Here is a 16159-nt window from a genome sequence, read left to right as displayed (position 1 = left end):
TATTTTATTGTAATTAAGAGGATTAATAACTTCCATTTTACACTATAACTCTAAAGTGAACTCGATTAACACAAAGGTTGGACAAGAAAAGAACAACAAAAGCTTTATCAGCTAATTCTATTTTTTTTTTTCTTTCTTGTTATTGTTATTGATAATAGGTGTTGTTTATATGATTGTTCAAATAATTATGATGCCACTATTGGTTCCCCCCAAAGAAAATGTGTAGTATAATATTCTTACCTATATTAATATCATCATTTCTTGTTCCCTATATATAATGCTATCAATATTTTTGTAAATTGAAATTTTGTTAATCAGTTGTTTTTTTTTTTGGAAGACTTTGGATAAATTTCCTTCAGTCATTCGTTTATTACTATTTATTTGTTCTTACAAGTTTTTCTTTTAATAACACAATTGTTGAATTGACATAACTATTAAGTGAATAAAAGAGAAAAAAAAAAAAAAAAGGAAAAGAACTGCCATGAAATTCTTTCAATCCATTCCGGCTATTATTGCTGTGTTTTCGTTTGCAGCAACTGTAGTCAACGCAAAACTTGTGTACGAATATGAAACAAAATATGTCACGGTAGAAATTGTCACAATAGTAAGTGGAGGGAGTACTTATACCACTGAACGACTCAAAACTGATTCTATTACTAATGACTCCACGAAAACAACAACAACTGTGGTGATTCCCAGTTCCAAACCAACGAGTCCAGAATCACAACCACTGTCGGATTCTCACCCAACGTTTCAATCACCATCACCAGTGCAAATAATATCCAGCACCACGTCCATCAACGTTATCAATAACGCGCCACTGTCAACTAAACCTGAAACGACAGCAAGTGCAAGTCCTGCGGTTATTGTTCACACTTCAGTATTTGTGGTCAAGCCAAATCCAACCCCGACTACTTCATCATCATCACCAGGTATTGTTCGCGTAGTCAAGGCAGCAATAACATCACTGGCATCTAAACCCCTGCCACAACCGCAAGAAAACAATTCTGGAACTGGTGATAATAATAATCAATTATCATTGTTTAGCAACCAAATTCTTGAGGCTCATAATGCAAAACGAGCCAGACATGGAGTGAATCCATTAACTTGGAGTAACGATTTATACAATTATGCCAACAAAGTAGCTAATAATTATGATTGTTCAGGAAACCTTCGTCACACCAATGCACCATACGGAGAGAATTTAGCCTTGGGATACTCATCAGCTGCCAATGCTGTCAATGCTTGGTATTCTGAAGGATTTACTGGAGGGTTAAATCATTTTACACAAGTGGTTTGGAAGTCAACTACTCAATTAGGATGTGCTTACAAAGATTGTCAAGCAAAAGGTTGGGGGTTATACGTCATTTGCAGTTATCAAAAACCAGGTAATATCATTGGACAAGAGCTTGCCAATGTTTTACCATTGATTAAATCGTGATCAGATTTGACAGGAGCGGGGACGTGGATATTAGAGAGATGAAACTTCCGGTGCTTGTTGTTGTTGTGTTGTATTGTATTGTGATTTGTTTCTTTTCACTTCTCTCTTTTTTTTTTTTGTAACTTTTCAATTCTATATTATTAATGTTATTGTTTGCCTTGTTGTTCCTTACGCATGGTGGAAGTGGCTGTTTCAGTTTGAATGTTTCTTTTAATTTGTTTTACATAAAGTCTAGACTGAACCGATCGATTTTCTGATATATAGAAAGATATACACGTTAATTGTGTGAAATAAATAAACTTCTACACTTAAAGGACACAAGATGTCACGTCTTGAATAAAATAAATCAAATTGGAAACAAATAAAAAACTAAGGCGGAGTTCGACATTTGAATCTTCTTGATGGATCAAAACATGAGCTTATTTATCCTCTCTAAGAAAAAACGGGAAAAGAAACGAACTCAAAGTATATCAACTTATGTAGCTTTAGGTTTAGTTGTGATTTATAATTACAACTTGTTTTAACTTTTGAGGAATATCTAGAATTGATATATACGGCGATGTTTTGTTTATTCCGCTAAACCAACAGCAACAGGAGTCAAAGGGTTAAACATATATGAATTTACGTATATGCATGGGCAATTTTCATCAGAGAATGTTCCATAAATTTTCGCGCATTTTGATTGATCATTTTCATGGTCCCTAGTCACCTCAAAAGTAACAGTTTCTTAAAGCTACTGCCGCCCACTCCTTTGACAACTTTGATTTCGATAATAAGTACCAATTCTTTCGGATGCAAGGAGTGAAGAAACGAAACAAATCACACAGATGCCGGATGTTTGGACTATAACTAATTCTACTATTGATGCTATTGTTTTATCAAAGACCATCGCAAAAGTAGATCTAGATCTTAGGTTTATGCTGTGAACTTGAAATAGGGTTGTTTGTCTGTAAATTGTTGTGAATCAGGAAGTCTAGATCCATGCTCCAAATCAAGTCTCCTGTTGTCACCAAAGATCACCGGGTGCAGATTTTCAGGAACGAGGATTTTCAATACATGTTTCCGATTTGTTTACACTCTGTAGGTTTAACCGGAAACTAACACGATCAAGATGAAAACATTGAAAGGAGTACATATTATTACAGCAGCAGCAGCAGCAGGCTACTACCAGAGTTTATAAGAATACTAAAAAAGAAACGTTTCAGTAACATGAACGGTGTTCCTGGCATTACAGGAAATGCAACTTGGCAAAACAAAAAACAACACACACACATATCAGTGCAATATATTTTCGAATTACCAATCATTTTGAAGGGGACTGACTTTTCCAATATATGATTAAGTCGGTACTAATTATCCACTACAAATGACAAAGCAACCAAAGACACAAAGTAATAACAATAAGAAAGAATAAAGGAAAGAACAAGAGATCCCCGTATAGATTAAGTTTGTTATTGTTTTGCTCATTATTTCATCACTCGTCAAATTAAATGGATTGACGAGAGGTTTTGTTCCGCCAAATTTTGAAACATCCGGCGGTGCACTTTTTTTCCCACACACACACACACACACACACACATTCTCCCCACTGCTTTGTTTAGAAAGGGGGAAAAAAATAAGGTATACAAACCAAAGCCAACAATAAACGATTTAAAAAATAATATCATGTGGAGGAGTAAGAAAAAAAAAGGGAACGAAAAGGTTTTTGGATTCCGATGTAGGAGAAAATAATATACTAAGCCAATACGCAATCACTGCTCAACGGAACGTAAAGAAAAAGTAAAATAAGAAAGGTTTAGATTTGGATTAAATGTAAATACGATTGTACATGTAAATGGCGGATGAATGCATATTATTGTTGTTACTAATTGTTCGATGGTTTATAGATTTTCAGTTGTTTCTTTTTTTTTTTTGAAATTCTTAATCGGGATGGTATACTGTTGTTAGTGAATCAGTTCTAGACTTTTTTTGGAATATCAGGATGTGTCAAGAAAAAATAGATATCCCAATAGAGGATGATTACTACTACAAATAGAAAATTTAATTTTTTATTCGCATTTGACGTCATACTTTTTAGGATCAATTTTTTTTTTTTCTTCTGTTGAACAATGTTTTTGAACTAAAGAGCGAATTAAGCCTGATCTTGCTATAAAACCGATATTCACCTGATGGACCAGTAACAACAATAAAAGCTGCTGGCAAACAATTTCTATTCTTGCAAGTTGCACAGGTTAAAGTTAGTACCCTAGTTTCTTATCTCTCTCTATACATTGTTCATAATTTTGATTGTCTAACCAATTTTCTCTGAGTTACTACTGTGTCGAAGCTAGAACTACGACTGGTTGTTGTTGGCTTTGAAAGACCGTTCGACTCCATTCCCTAGTTCCCCTTAAAAAAAAAAATATTATTTTCTTCAATTTGTTGGTTGCTTTGACTTAACCTTTGATACATGTTTCACCTTCTTTTGTGCTTTTTGTTGTTTCCTCGTTAGACGCGTGAAAATTCTTTTCTTCTGCTACCACCGCCACCACCAGTGGTATCACCTCGCTTCGCCTTGTCCTAAATTTTCAATATTTTTTTTTTTGGGTTCCACCGCCTTATACAATACACGCATTCCATTTGTAGGCAAAACGTTGCACAAAAAGAGGAAGAACTAACTAACCCAAATAATTTTAATTGTTTCCCCCTTTTGTGACACGTAAATTAATAACATAACAATAATAAAACAAGGTGTACCTTTTCCTATTTTTCCCTCTCGTTATATTTCGAAACCAGCCAAACAATTCTTCTCCCCCTTTTAGTTGTGTTAGTGTTTTCCTTTCTATATTGTTTTTCTCATAGAAAAAAAAAAAAGAACATCACCAAAGATTATATAAATAGGTATTACAATTTCCATCAACTCTCCATCCAAAATCGTTATTTTATTCTCCATCAAAATACTTTAACAACAGAGTTTTATATCCAACTTTTTTGTCACTCCTTAAAAACATTTTACTCAACTTTAGTCACTCCTTTAAACTATCTTTATTCAACTTTTTATTGTTAAACTTTTAAACTTTCAAACTTTCAAGCTCTCCATTATTAGATTATTCAAGAAATGAAGTTTTCCCAAGTTGCCACTACTGCTGCCTTTTTTGCTGGCTTAACTACTGCTGAGGTTGCTTATGTCACCAAAACTCGTGGTGTTACTGTTGCTGAAACTGCTACTGTCGGCACAACTGTTACTGTTGGTGCAACCGTCACTGGTGGTGATCAAGGCCAAGGTCAAGGCCAAGGCCAACAAGAACCAGCTACATCCGAACCTGAACAAGCTGAAACCACTGCCAATGCCGATGGCAATAATGGTTTTGACATCACCCATGTCTTTACCACTACCATTATGGGTCAAGACGTTGTCTATTCCAGTGTTTATTCCAGCTCCGGTGAAGAAACTCCAGCTGGAGACGCACAAGTTAAGACCATCACTATTGGAGGTGACAACTCCGCTTCTACTGAAGCTCCTGCTGAAGCTAGCCCATCTACTGTAACCACTTCTTCTGATGCTCCTAAAGCTAAAGTCCCAGAACCTACCGAAGAAACTTCCGAAACCGCTGCTGCTACAGCTAGTGCTACTGCTTCTTCTGGTGATAATGACTTTAGCGGTGTTCAAGATACTGAGTTTTCTAAACAAATCTTGGATGCTCACAACAAAAAGCGTGCTAGACACGGTGCTCCAGATTTGACATGGGACTCTGATGCTTATAAATACGCTCAAGACTACGCTAATCAATATAGTTGTTCCGGTAACTTGCAACACTCTGGTGGTAAATTTGGTGAAAACTTGGCTGTTGGTTTTGCTGATGGCCCTGCTGCTCTTGATGCTTGGTACAATGAAGCCGGCAAGGACGGATTAAGCTATGATTACGGTTCTTCTACTCACTACAATCACTTTACTCAAGTTGTTTGGAAAGCAACCACCAAAGTTGGTTGTGCTTACAAGGATTGTCGTGCTCAAAACTGGGGATTATATGTTATTTGTTCTTATGATCCAGCTGGTAACGTTATGGGTACTGATCCAAAGACCGGTAAATCTTATATGGCTGAAAATGTCTTGAAACCACAATAAATGATTTACTAATTCTTATCCTTGTCCATGTCCTACCTTCCCCCCCTTACATTTCTTTTTTATAAACTTTTTCTGTTTCACTTTTTTTTGGGATTGTTTGAAAACTAACACATAGACCCCTTATGATAAGTGGGTATTCAAACTTCATCTGAGTTCTTTTATTGTTATTATTATTGTCTTTTTTATTTTTGGGTTTTTTTTTCACTTATTGTGTGGTTCTGGAGGTCATTGGATTATTAAACATTACAATTTTGTTATTACTTTTTATCATTGTATTTGTTATTGGTTTTTTTTTACATTTTTCATTTGTTTATACCCATATGTTTCTATACATTTTTTATCTCTATCTCTATCTCTATTATAGTTGCTTATATATATAACACGGCAATATAAAATATATCTAGGCAATAACGATTTGTATTTGTTTCTTAGACTTGTGTTTTGTCTGAACTTTTGATTCGAAGCTTTTACTCTAGACAACAATAGGTCCCTTAATGAAGTCAACCTTTATTCAGATTTCAAATTATAAATAATCCAACTTTCTGACTACGCTGCCCTCCACATTTCTACAACCAAGATTCAAATTAAAAATGTAGAACTAAAAAAACGTTGTGCGAAAAAAATCTTCCACACTTTGGATACATCTTTCCAAAAAAAAAAAACTATCAGTCATATTTCCATACCCAACCAAAGAAAACATTCAAAACAAAGTATCAGAAACAATTATACATTTTCAACCAATATTCACATAAATCATTCATTAATCCATCCACTTATTTATAGTCTGATTCTAGTACAATGGATCCACAAGACTTGTCGGAGGAAAAAAATATTGCTGATGCATTAATCAATTTAGATACCATACCACTTGACTTACAACCACCAGCTTCATCATCAGCGTCATCGCCCATGACATCCACAAGAAGCAAATTAGAAACCCCCAAATCAGTAGACACCAACACATCCTTAAACCCTCGTCAGAAAAGGGCGTCTTTGGCTTGTATAAGATGCCGAACACGTCATATTCGATGTCCTGGAGGTGATCCTTGTAGGAAATGTCAATTGGCAAAATCGAAATGTGAATATGTTGAAGCCGACAAAAAAATTGTTGTATCGATGAAGTATCTTTCCAAACTACATGATGAAATAGCAAGATTGAAAAAAGATAATGCTGGATTAAGAAATAATTTAAAAGAACAAGAATTGAAGCAAATTGACTCACCACAGGGAAAACCTCAATTTGCAAATGCATCCTCTATCAACCGGGTTCCTCCATTATCCATGGGTCCAAATATAATGGGAACACTACAATCGCAAACATCTCAAACAATACCCTCATCCTTCGTACAACCACCACCAGCAAATGGGGAAGTGATTCATCCGTCATTAGATAAATATGGAAGATTGATTCAATCACGTACAGGTGAAAAAGTATATGTTGGGTCATCATCTATGACGTTGTTTGGATTGGAAATTCAGAATATGGTCCCATCGTTTGTTTCAAGCTCACTTCTACTGAACACAAGTTCGTCTACTACCCCAGCCCCATCTCCCAATAGCAGCGATCAGACACTTCCCCCGCTACCAACACAACAGCAACATCAATTACCAAACAGTTTATCACCAAAACAGGAACACTACCAGAGCAAACGAGAATCCAAGATCTTAGAGAAAGAGGGAAATGCCTATAAAATTACTTTATCCAAAACCAAAACAAGACCGGGATTATCGATTAATTTTGAACTACCGTCGTATTCTTATGCCATGTTATTGGTCGATACATTTATCAATTACAATGACGGATGCTTTTATTTCTTTAATGAAGGGTTGATCAAACGATTTCTAATGAATTTGTATTCCGGTAAGGCCGCTGAAAACAAACGAATATTACGACGCAACACCCATCCAACGAAAAGCCCTGACCAGGATGAAAACACTATCAAAAAGGATACTGACGATGAGACAATTTTAGAAACCATTTGGTTTTGCAAAATATTGCTTATATTTGCCATTGGGGAAATGTACTTGGGGACAGAATCCAGCACACATGCCCGGAGACAAAAATTGGAGAATATGAAGCGTAGTAAAGAAAAGCGGGAGAAGCATGCATTGCCTGGCTCGGCATTTTTCTATCAAGCTTCAGAGTTATTTACTGGTCTTTTTGCTTCGGGAGCGATCGATAATATCACTAAAGATGGTGGTATAGAAGTCATGCTTTTGTATGCATTTTATTTGCAAGTGGCTGATTGTACAATAGCGTCTTACTTTTATTTTGGGTTAGCTTTGAGAGCAGCACTAATTTTGGGTTGGCATGTCGATGCAGATAAAGAAAACTTGAACCGGTTTGAATTGGAGCATAGAAGAAGGATATGGTGGACGGTGTACATGTATGAAAGAATGCTTTCATCAAAAGCCGGGTTACCCTTGAGTTTTGCTGATGACTCAGTATCAACCGAACTACCAATTGATTTTAAAATTGATTTGACAGATTTCCCCAGAGATGAACTCGACGTTAGAGGGTATTATATTTTCCCACCAGCAGATTATATTAACAATTGTGTTACCATTACCCAAATCAATGCCGTTATTTTGTCATCGTTGTATACCAAACAACCGTCTTTCAATATTTTGCCGGTGGTCACTGATTTGGTTCAAAGATTAATGGCATGGAAAACATCTTTACCTAAATATCTTGATGTTGACTATTCGGTTGACAGTCCCAAAGTATCACGATTAGTAACAAACTTAATGACAGAATATTTCCAAGGGATTAATTTAGCAGTGCGTCCCTTATTATTTCATTTTGCAACTAAGAAATTGAAAGAATTGCAAATACAAAATACCCAAAATAAATATATCGATTTGACAAAATATTCAAAGAATGTTCTAACATTATTAAATGCATCATTCCAAGCATCGATAAACACCATCAAAAGTATATGGTCGCTTCTTCAGGACAATATGGTGGCATTGTTTGGATGGATGGATAGAGAGTATTTATTTACTTCTGCTTCAACGTTAATCTTGTTCAACGCATCTTTTGGTGTTCATGAAGCCACAAGAGATCATTTGGACCATGCATTAATTTTATTCACGAAAATGAAAAGATTGGGCAATTATCCTGCTGCTCTTAGACGTGCACAGTTGTTGAAATTAATTAATGTTTTGGACTTCAATGGAGTCATGGCAGAATTATTAGAAAAACACGATGATGACAACAACAGCAGCGGCAGCAGCAGCAAAACAATGTCCGCATCTGCAACTGAAAGTACCACCGACAATAATGTGGGGCCATTTTTAAACCCACCACCTATTAGACCAAGCGATTTGGACTTTTTGCAATTTACCAATGTTCAAGGAAACGAAGGAACTGATGGTATGGACGGTGTTTCGAATGCTGGAGTTGGAGTTGGGGTTGGTACTGGTGATGTTTATGCCAACCAAGATTTGACTGGTATTGAAGGTCTCACTTATCTAGACGCCGAGCAAAAGTTATGGAGTGATATTACAAATGAAGCTGGTTGGTTAAATATGCATTCTACTGAAAAGGATACTAATGTAACGGAAAGGGATCCATTGGATGAAGGCTTTATATTTAACACTCTATCACCTGATCTTGGTTCTAGTGTCCATTCAGGATATTCGAATTTGATAAACCATGAATTTCAAGATTTCATGGATCAGTCTTAAGGAGTGATTATACGCGATGGGACATATATATATTTATGTCTATATATATATATATATATATTCAATAATGGTAGTAAAATTTTCTATATAATACAATATATTACAGAAGCTTAATATCAAAATAAGAAATCTTGGGATAGAGGTGTATTCTCATTGGCTTGTTGCAATATTTGTTGAGGAGAGAGTGTAGACAACTGGAACGAACCATTATTGTAATTAGGATTAAAATCGCTAGGACCTGCTCCACCAAGACTATCACTGGATGGGTTAAACCCATCTGTTAAAAGCAAGTCATCAAAAGATTGTGATTGCTGAGCCTGTTGAGCCTGCTGAGCCTGCTGTTGCTGCTGTTGGAGTTGCTGTTGTTGCTGGAACTGTTGTTGAAATTGTTGTTGGAGCTGCTGTTGTGGTTGTTGTTGTTGCTGGTGTGGTTGCAGTGGAACTCTTTGAGGTATGATTTGAGGACCTGGTTCTGAACCTGTAGATAGCTGGCGAAAACTTTGTTGTTGCACAGGTTGAGCCACAGCATTAGAAGGGAGCTGAAGTGCTTGTTGTTGAGCTTGTGGTGGGAGTTGTTGATGAAGGGAATGCTGTTGTGGCTGAGGTTGACTTTGCTGTTGTACCGGAAACGCCTGCTGCTTCCTACTCTCTTCAAATTTGAGTTTAAAATATTGCACTGCCTCAGGGTATAACTCTTGAAGCTTTGAATATAATTGATTCAATTCAGGCATATCCGGAGGAGCAGACAATATCATAGGGAAACTAGCCTTGGCTGCCACAGGCAGATGTTGAGTCGAATGGTATTTTTCATATAAATAGTTCAAAGTAGCCAAGTTGCATTGGAGTCTCCTAATATAATTATTGTATACATTTGACAACATCGCTCTGTTTTCTGGCGTCATTTGTTGCATCAACTGTTGATTATTGAGCATGGTGTTATATATATTACAACATTTCTTTATCAAGTGTGTATTAATCAAAAGCAAGCAAGTTACTCTATCCCTATCTAGTGATAATGATGCTCTATCTGAAAAATTCATTACTGGTTATTATTGGCAATGTATTAAATAGGTTGTTTTGTTGTTTGTTTATTTGTTTTGCTGGAATTGAATTTACCAAAAGTTTGAGGTTTGTTTTTTTCTTCCTTTTTTTTTTTTTTTTTTTTTCCAAATTAGTTCTGTCATTTTTTTTGTTTGCCATACATTTCGTTACTCTCAACGGTTGTAAAAATATTTCTCATTATGTGCCGCATCCTCCATTATCTTGATTTCTTATGCAAAGCATCTATATATCTATTTACATGGCTATTGCTCGAACTTTGTACAAAACTATTCAACTAAATCAGAATTTATACTCTTCAACAATTGAATCTACCCTATTGCCAACCGCACGTCTCATTCCAATTAAAGTCATATCAAATGTTGCTCTTCCTTGAGTCAATGCTCTCAACTTGGATAAGTAGCCGATCATCTCCCTCAACGGAGTTTCAGCAACAATAATCTTTTTATTGGCAATATCGTCAAACTTGCTGACATTCTTCTTTATAGTATAGTCTGGTGGCACATATACTTTTGTTGCTTCATCCTTGGCCCATGCAGCAGTTTCCAAGTTTTGAGTGGATTGATCCTGTATTTCCACAATCATTGCTTTACATCTTTGGGTCAAATCATGTGACACTTCACCTAAATCATTGGAATCCACATATACTTTTATACTCATTATAGGTTCAAGTATAGAAAAGTCTTTTTCTTCATTCTTAAGAGACTGTACTGCTTGACGCGAAGCATTCATCAAATTCAAAGCTTGTTCTTGAGCTTGCTCTACCGGTGCATTCCAGCGTTTTACAGTAACCAAAGTCGAATGTAGTGGGAAGCCCAAAATAGGACCTCCCATTTGAAGAGCCGTCAAGCAACCATTTAAAATAGCTTCTTTTAACTCTTCTAAATTATTCTCACACTTCCATCTTCTTTCATCAATAGTGGCTTGGACATGCTCGGACAAAGCAGTTTGGCTCAACAATATGACATTGTTGTCTCCTTCTATCACTAATGCACCTTCTTGACCAATGTAATCTCTGGCATCCTCGGTATGTGATAAAGTCACGACCACTTCAATTTCTTCATCGGTGATAACAGCTTCTTTTTCTTTTTTCCCAACGTATGATTCTTTATATGATACAACAACGTCCTTCAAATTTACTTTTGCCTTCATATCATTAACCAATCTTTCCCTTACAATATCCAAATGCAATTCACCCATTCCGCTCAATACTACTTGTCCCATCTCTTCATCCAAATGAACTTTCAACGAAGGATCCTCACGAATGAGCGTCTCAACACATTGTTTCATGTATGCCTCATCTCCGGCAGTGTGTGGTTCAATGGCGGCATTGAACAACGGAGGTGGGATATCAATGGGCAACAACCTATAAGCCGAGTCTTTTGCTGTAAAGTTTCTCTTTGCCACTGCACTAGACACAAGAGTGTCTCCAGTTTGAAAATCAGTTTCATATCCGGGAATGACACCTATATTACCAGCACTAATACTCTTCACTTCTTCCGGACTGTCCCCATGCATAACCAATAGCTTTCTTATGAGTAGCTTTTTGCCAGTTCTTGTATTTATCAAGTTTGATGCGGCATTGAGTTTGCCACTGTATACTCTTACAAATGTCATAGGTCCACGAGTAGAATGCGTCATTACCTTGAATGCTAATGCAAGAGTCAAGTTGTTATCATTTGCAACCACAAGGCCCTTTTCATCATCAGCTTTCTTTGGCACCTCTTTGCCATTCTTGGTTATCTCCGGTAAACTTGTTTCCAATGGAGATGGCAAGTATTTTGTAATCCCGTCCATTAACGGCTGAACGCCAATATTTCTAAAGGATGCGCCACAAAAAACTGGTGTTAAGTAATTATCAATTGTAGCTTTTCTAATGACTTGGTCCAACAATATGGGTGGTATCTTTAAATAATTCTCATCATGTTCCAAAAATGAATCGATAATTCTTTCATCATACTCACCAAGTGTCTCTACCATGGATTCTCGGGATTTTTCCAAAATCTGTAACAACTCGGGTGTTGTTTTATCAATATCTACTACTGATATTTCGTTACCGTTGGCATCCATTTCATTCCATTTTAACAATTTTTGGTGTATCACATCAATCACTCCTTTGAATTCCAAGTCACTCTCTTTATTTGTTTCAAAATATGGCAAATTACAGAGCACAACTCTTGTTTCCAATTTCTGGATGACTTCTTGCACAGTTCTGCTGAAACCGGCACCAGGGCGGTCCATTTTGTTAACATACACTATCTTTGGCAAGTTTAATGAACTTGCTTGCTTCCAGACTTTTTCTGTCTGAGCCTCTACTCCGGCAACAGCGTCTAAAATAGTCACTGCCCCGTCTAGCACTCTCAATGATCTAATGACCTCAAAAGTAAAGTCAGCATGTCCGGGGGTGTCGATGATATTAATTTTGTGTTGGTTCCAAGGAAGGGTAATTGCTGCCAGTTGAATAGTTATTCCTCTTTCTCTCTCGGAAGGTAAATAATCTGTTACTGTATCGCCTTCGTCCACATTTCCGATTCTTTTGATTTTCCCACTATAGTATATCATACGTTCGGTTGTGGTTGTTTTCCCAGCATCAATATGTGCTATGATTCCAATATTTCGTGTCTTTGAAGCTCTAATATTATTGACAGCCGAATAAAATCTAGAAAACTGTTTCCATGTTTGAAAAGCATATTTTCGACAAAACATGGGGGTGATTTACTGTAGATAAAGGGTATCAGAACAAAAGTGTTTTTCAAATCAGTTTTCATTTCAATTCCATTTTTTTTTTTTTCTTCACCATCTCGTTGTAGACACCAATTTTGGGGGACACCATTTATGAATGTGACAACAATCTATAATTTTCATATATACTTTGAAATGCTAAGTTTACAAGCAATAAGTAGTAGCTTGAAGGCAGCCACTTTGATTTTTAAATATGTATTCGAGGTGTCCACTTCTAGGTTATAAATCAGTGTCTGTTATTAATAATTTTTGGCATCTTTTCAGAGGCTAAAATTGGCAAGCCGTTAATGAAGAAATGTAAGAAAAGTATAAATAGTAGTAAATGTGATAAATGCACATTTTCTAGCTTTCAGAGTTATATTGAGGTTTATTTAAATTTCTTAGTACCACTTCAATTATTTGATTTTTACACAATATTTTTCAATAGAAATAAATACGTCCACCAGAAGCTTCGACGAAAACTTAAAAAGTATCAGTAACTAGCTAAAAAACCAAGGCTGCATAAGGATATTTCGTTAGTACGTTACTGGGCACCAAAAAGTTTGTTGTCAATTATAATAGTGTTCGTTGTTCCATAAGTTTAGGACTCCAAAAGCTTTACACTCAGAAATTTAAAGAATTGTGCCTGTTAGCTAACCCTTAAATAATGATTGAGAGATCATCTAAATATTAGGTTGCTGTAAAGGAAAAAAGAATTATCTACTTTTCTATTTTATGCAATTTTTGAAAAAAATATGAAACAAACTTTTGCAGCAAATGACAAAGACCATTCTAGTTATTTGACATTGACCCACAACTCCCTTATTGGGTTAATACTTTAATTGTCAATCAATTTTAACCAAGCACTATCAGATTACATGCACTTCCAGCAACATTCAGCTTTAATAAACCCCAGTCTCTCATAAGGTTCTAATTAAACACAGACCTCTCCATAAGATGGAAAGTCATATAAAAGCTCAGCAGAACTACGTCTCTATACTGGAGGGTTGACCGAGTTGGTCTAAGGTGACAGACTTAAGGTGGAGGTTCAAACCCTTCTTTGCCAGAGTAATCTGTTGGTCAGTTGACCGCGCGAGTTCGAATCTCGCACCCTTCAGAAGATACATTTTTTTTTGTCAATTTATGAAACGGTGAAACTGTGAATTGTTGTATATATATTCTATTTTTGCAAAAGAATGAGATTTCGGATTTGGCAAACCTTATTGCAGTGAAAAGAGGTCTGGAACAATGTGGCTCCGATATGAGCGAGAACGCATCTTAGTTACAGCGAGATTCCTTCTAACTTGATGAATTTTTTTTTTCCTCGGTCTATCGGCCCGAATTGGAGGTGCTTCGGGTTTACTACGTTTTCTCTCCGTTTTTTTTTTTTCTTCCGTCTTGCGTACACTTCGATTTTCTCTTTTTTTTCAAATCTCCGTTTTTCTTTGTATTGATTAAGACTTTGATTGCTGAAAAAGCATATATAAACAAGAAGATCCACCAATATAAGAAACTGTAAAAGAATTCGTTGAAAGCAGTTGAATAAATTAACACATTCTTCAAGATGATAAAAACAAAACAAAATTTGTCAGCAGAAGAGAACACAGATTCAATTGAAATTGAACAGCCTGATATAAGCCCCGAACAATTGGAATCTGCTAGAGAAAAGGAAGATCATGACCCTGACATTGACGGCGGATACGCTTGGGTCATATGTTTTGCTTGTGTTCTATTCAATTTCTGTACTTGGGGAATGAATTCAGGGTTTGCAATTTATTTTGCCAATTACTTATCACAGGACACATTTAAAGGAGCAGACAAAATGGACTATAGTTATATTGGAGGAATGGCCTTTGGTGTTGGTATGCTTTTTTCTCCAGTAATCACAGTCTTGATGGGAGTATTGGGCTTTAGATCAGTGATTATTATCGGTAATTGTCTCCAGTTTACTTCTTTGATGTTGGCTAGTTGGTCCACAAAACTTTGGCAGTTGTACTTGACACAAGGTTTAATGCAGAGTTTTGGCTTGGCCTTTATTTCAATTCCAACAATCACCCTTTTACCACAATATTTTAAGAAGAAAAGAGTGCTAGCCGGTGGAATAGGATCTGCTGGTTCTGGATTGGGGGGTATTGTTTTCAACTTGGCAATGCAAAAAGTTGTAGACACCAAAAGCGTGCGCTGGGCTTTAAGAGCACAAAGTATAATTGCATTTGGACTAACCTGGATTGCTATCGTACTCGTCAAAACGAAGAATTCAAAACACAATATCCAATTCAAACTTTTTGATTTTGGTGTGATGCAAACAGCTCCATTCTGGTTGTTGGCTTTTTTCATCATCACATGTATATTTGGGTATGTTATCGTCTTGTACACATTGGCAAATTTCACCACCAGTTTGGGCTACACCGAACGTGAAGGGTCTTATGTTTCAGCCACCATTCAAATTGGCTCGTGCGTAGGTAGGCCATTGATGGGATTATTGTCAGATAAATATGGAGGTGCCACAGTTGCATCGGTTGGTTACTTAATTTCTGCCATTTTTTGCTTAGCAATGTGGATTCCTGCTAGAAACCTTGCTACGGTGATCATTTTTGCTCTTATAATGGGGGCAATAATGGGTGCCATTTACGGAATGATTGCTCCAGTAGTGGCCAGGTTGTTTGGGATCCTGAAAATGAATGTTGTGTTTTCTCAGATATGGATTTTCATGGGGGCTGCCGGAATATTTTCGCCAGTCATAGGTGTTAAGCTCACAAAAGGCAGTGGAGTAGGAATAGACCCGACCAGATATGTGAACTGCTCAATTTTTACAGGAGTGTGCTTTATTGTTTGCTCAGCAACTTTATTGGTAATAAGAGGTTATGTAAATTCCCGTGATCGAATGATGGAAAAAGAAGGACATACAGATTCAGACTTGGCAGACTATACAGGCGTAACAGTACCTTTTAGAAGTGTCTTACCACTTTGTTTTGCCAAGAGTCACGAAAAAATATAGACGCGTAATGAAAATATAAACACATAATTATACAGTTTTAATTTTGTAAGGGACACGAATATATAATACTTTTTCTGTTTGATCAAGCGAGTCTGGAAAGACCGAAAAACAACAACATGGATGAAGAGTTCTCTTTCTCAAACTA

General features: G+C 36.4%; 6 protein-coding genes and 1 non-coding gene across 7 annotated transcripts; 5 read left to right on the top strand and 2 right to left on the bottom strand. All coding sequences in view use genetic code 12, as the record gives it.

The window, feature by feature from the left end:
• Positions 1 to 481: 481 nt before the first annotated feature.
• Positions 482 to 1441, top strand: CD36_06580 (conserved hypothetical protein; the record flags this gene model as incomplete). Its single annotated transcript, XM_002417272.1, has 1 exon — positions 482 to 1441. The coding sequence occupies one exon, from the start codon at positions 482 to 484 to the stop codon at positions 1439 to 1441; it is 960 nt and encodes a 319-aa protein (XP_002417317.1).
• Positions 1442 to 4538: 3097 nt separating this feature from the next.
• Positions 4539 to 5546, top strand: CD36_06570 (filamentation/pathogenesis/morphogenesis involved RBT4 protein, putative; the record flags this gene model as incomplete). Its single annotated transcript, XM_002417271.1, has 1 exon — positions 4539 to 5546. The coding sequence occupies one exon, from the start codon at positions 4539 to 4541 to the stop codon at positions 5544 to 5546; it is 1008 nt and encodes a 335-aa protein (XP_002417316.1).
• Positions 5547 to 6344: 798 nt separating this feature from the next.
• CD36_06560 (proline utilisation trans-activator, putative) lies at positions 6345 to 9236 on the top strand (the record flags this gene model as incomplete). Its single annotated transcript, XM_002417270.1, has 1 exon — positions 6345 to 9236. One exon carries the CDS (start codon positions 6345 to 6347, stop codon positions 9234 to 9236), a length of 2892 nt encoding a protein of 963 aa, XP_002417315.1.
• Positions 9237 to 9352: 116 nt separating this feature from the next.
• Positions 9353 to 10276, bottom strand: CD36_06550 (conserved hypothetical protein; the record flags this gene model as incomplete). Its single annotated transcript, XM_002417269.1, has 1 exon — positions 9353 to 10276. One exon carries the CDS (start codon positions 10274 to 10276, stop codon positions 9353 to 9355), a length of 924 nt encoding a protein of 307 aa, XP_002417314.1.
• Positions 10277 to 10577: 301 nt separating this feature from the next.
• Positions 10578 to 13001, bottom strand: CD36_06540 (elongation factor G2, mitochondrial precursor, putative; the record flags this gene model as incomplete). The annotated part of the gene is made up of 1 exon (XM_002417268.1): positions 10578 to 13001. The coding sequence occupies one exon, from the start codon at positions 12999 to 13001 to the stop codon at positions 10578 to 10580; it is 2424 nt and encodes an 807-aa protein (XP_002417313.1).
• A 1016-nt stretch (positions 13002 to 14017) lies between these two features.
• CD36_tRNA_0014 lies at positions 14018 to 14133 on the top strand. Its single transcript has one exon. It is a non-coding gene (tRNA).
• Positions 14134 to 14580: 447 nt separating this feature from the next.
• Positions 14581 to 16014, top strand: CD36_06530 (transporter, putative; the record flags this gene model as incomplete). The annotated part of the gene is made up of 1 exon (XM_002417267.1): positions 14581 to 16014. The coding sequence occupies one exon, from the start codon at positions 14581 to 14583 to the stop codon at positions 16012 to 16014; it is 1434 nt and encodes a 477-aa protein (XP_002417312.1).
• Positions 16015 to 16159: the final 145 nt, after the last annotated feature.

The sequence above is a fragment of the Candida dubliniensis genome, chromosome 1 (genome assembly GCF_000026945.1).
Source record: "Candida dubliniensis CD36 chromosome 1, complete sequence".
NCBI lineage: Eukaryota > Fungi > Ascomycota > Pichiomycetes > Serinales > Debaryomycetaceae > Candida > Candida dubliniensis.
This window is presented reverse-complemented; position numbering and strand designations above follow the sequence as displayed.